A 2,392-nucleotide genomic window follows, 5' to 3' on the forward strand; every position below is an offset into this window, starting at 1 on the left:
TTGACGTCACACGTCCGCGCCGCGCAGGACCACGTGGGCAGGCACTTGCAGAGCCAGCAAAACATCCGCAGTGACGCTCTCTCTCCTCTGACAGCGAGCATGAAAAAACTTTTCCGTCTTTCTCTCTGACCCCGGAGCTCGCCAGGGAGGAATCCGCGGAGGTCTCTGCTCCCGCCGGACACCTGCTCCCGGACCATGCCCCACGACCCCGACCCTCCTCCGGCTAAAAAGTTCAAGCCGGGCTCCGTTTTCTTCCGCCTCGATAAGACCAGACCTGGAATGCTGCTGCCCAGAAAGGGGAATGCCACCACTCCGATAGAAGTCCAGAGGAAGCAGCTCCCCATCTACCAGGCCAAAGCCCAGCTGCTGACCCAGCTGAGGCAGCTGCACGGAGCCATCCTCATCGGTGAGGAGCTGCGGTGCTAAACCGTTAGCTGCTGGTGGTGCTGATGGTGCTGGTTCTGGTGGTGCTGGTGGTGGTGGTGGTGCTGGCAGGGAAACTTCACATCTGTCAGCAGCTCCACACGGATCGGCATCAACTGATGGTTACTAACTCCAGACAGATTGAACTTTCTCTTGGTTTGGATGTTGGAGAACTGAGTCAGAATAGAAAACAAAAACAACTTTAAAGTTACAACTTTAAAATTCACATTTGATTCTACATTGAAGGGAAGGATCAGTAAAGAAACAGCGTGACAACCTTTAAATACACATTTTTGGATGAATCCAAGTTCTCATGTAAAACGAAAGAGTTTTCATTTAACGTATTTTCTCTTTGCAGAGACTGAACAAGATGATATTCTCTCAGAAAACTGAGTGCAACTTCAATATTATGCCATTTTTAATTCAATTTAATTGCGTAAAATATATTAAAATGTCACAATTAATTGTGGCATTTTGCCGCCATGAATGAATGAATGGTTTATTTCTGGTCGTAATTCAACAGATTATTTATGCCTATTCTATAAATTTGCAGTTTACAAATGAAATCCCAGATTTTCAATAAGATCTTTTATTTCTGCATCGCTAAGCTCAGGCCTCTGTGTTGAATGTCTGTGACTCTTATTAAACACTAAAATGCACACAAATTGTCAAATGCAGTCACTTCTATTGGAAGATGTTCATCCTGGAACTCCTCTTTTAATCCTCTGACAGCTGCGTTATTACGTTATTTATGCAAATATACTATGATTAGAGGTTGTGTCTTCTCGTTTCAGTCCAGCAGCCGAACACACTCCAGTTTAGACCAACAAAATAGAGCATAATCTCCTGTGACTTAACATTTTGGACACCTCTAAATGTTTACCTCTTTTTTTTTTAATGCATGAATAAATACATTTTTTAACCAAAAATGAACAAACTGAATATTTTAAGGACTTCAGTCAAAAATCTGCAGCCTTCAGCAAACCTCTAGCACAGTATGGCCTCCATGCTGCATCACTGATCCGTCACTTCATATCTCATCGTTTTGTCTGCTCCTCTTACTGAAATATATAAATTAATTAGACCCAAGTTGTGTGACGTAATTCCAATAAACGCTCCCCGGCCATCATATTACACCTCAATATGTGAGTTTTATTCTCCGTGTATTCTGTTCTGCTGATTTAAAGTGATAAATGTTGTTTCTCGATCATCCATCAGGGGAGACCGGCTCGGGGAAGACCACTCAGATCCCCCAGTACCTGTACGAAGCCGGCATCGGACGGCAGGGCATGATCGCCATCACTCAGCCGCGGCGAGTCGCCGCCATCTCGTTGGCTGGACGGGTGGCCGAGGAGAAGAGGACACAACTCGGCAAGCTGGTAACGGCGAGGACGTCTCACACGTGTTTGCACACTGTGATATTTACGATAGCGCCACCTAGTGAATTTAAGTCCAAGAAGAAGAATCTTTATATAATCTGAGATAAAGAATTGTGCTCCCTTTTTAATTAAAAAAAATTTTTCCTGCTTGAGTGGAAGTTTCCGCCACTCGTCCATCTCCTCTCACCATAAACACAAACACTCTTTGAAGGTGGGCTACACGGTGCGGTTCGAGGACGTCACCTCCTCCGAGACCAAGCTGAAGTTCATGACGGACGGCATGCTGCTGCGAGAGGCCATCGGAGACCCCCTGCTGCTGCGCTACACCGTGGTGGTGCTGGACGAGGCCCACGAGCGCACCGTGCACACCGACGTGCTGTTCGGCGTGGTGAAGACGGCTCAGCGCCGGCGCAGGGAGCTGAACAAGGTTCCCCTGAAGGTAGGAAGACCAGCGACGGTCGTCAGCAGCCTCCTTCACAAGGCTGCAGCTACACGGGGCAAACGCCACCGCCAGGCAGGCTCAGACACACTCAGAGTCAAGGGTTTTCTTGGGGGTGAATGCAGGACGTCCTGATGCATTTTACATTTTT

General features: G+C 47.2%; 1 protein-coding gene across 1 annotated transcript in view; it reads left to right on the plus strand.

Annotated features, from left to right (window-relative positions):
- The first annotated feature begins 43 nt into the window (after positions 1-43).
- dhx33 (DEAH (Asp-Glu-Ala-His) box polypeptide 33) overlaps positions 44-2,392 on the plus strand; it is a 9,501-nt gene continuing 7,152 nt past the window's right edge. Inside the window, exons 1-3 of the mRNA XM_080483023.1 lie at positions 44-406; positions 1,642-1,802; positions 2,014-2,241. Coding sequence (XP_080339149.1) covers positions 196-406; positions 1,642-1,802; positions 2,014-2,241 — 600 coding nt within the window. The 5' untranslated portion in view covers positions 44-195. The remainder of the gene's footprint in view (positions 407-1,641; positions 1,803-2,013; positions 2,242-2,392) is intronic.

This window comes from Lipophrys pholis (assembly GCF_963383615.2).
Source record: "Lipophrys pholis genome assembly, chromosome: 16".
Classification (NCBI taxonomy): domain Eukaryota; kingdom Metazoa; phylum Chordata; class Actinopteri; order Blenniiformes; family Blenniidae; genus Lipophrys; species Lipophrys pholis.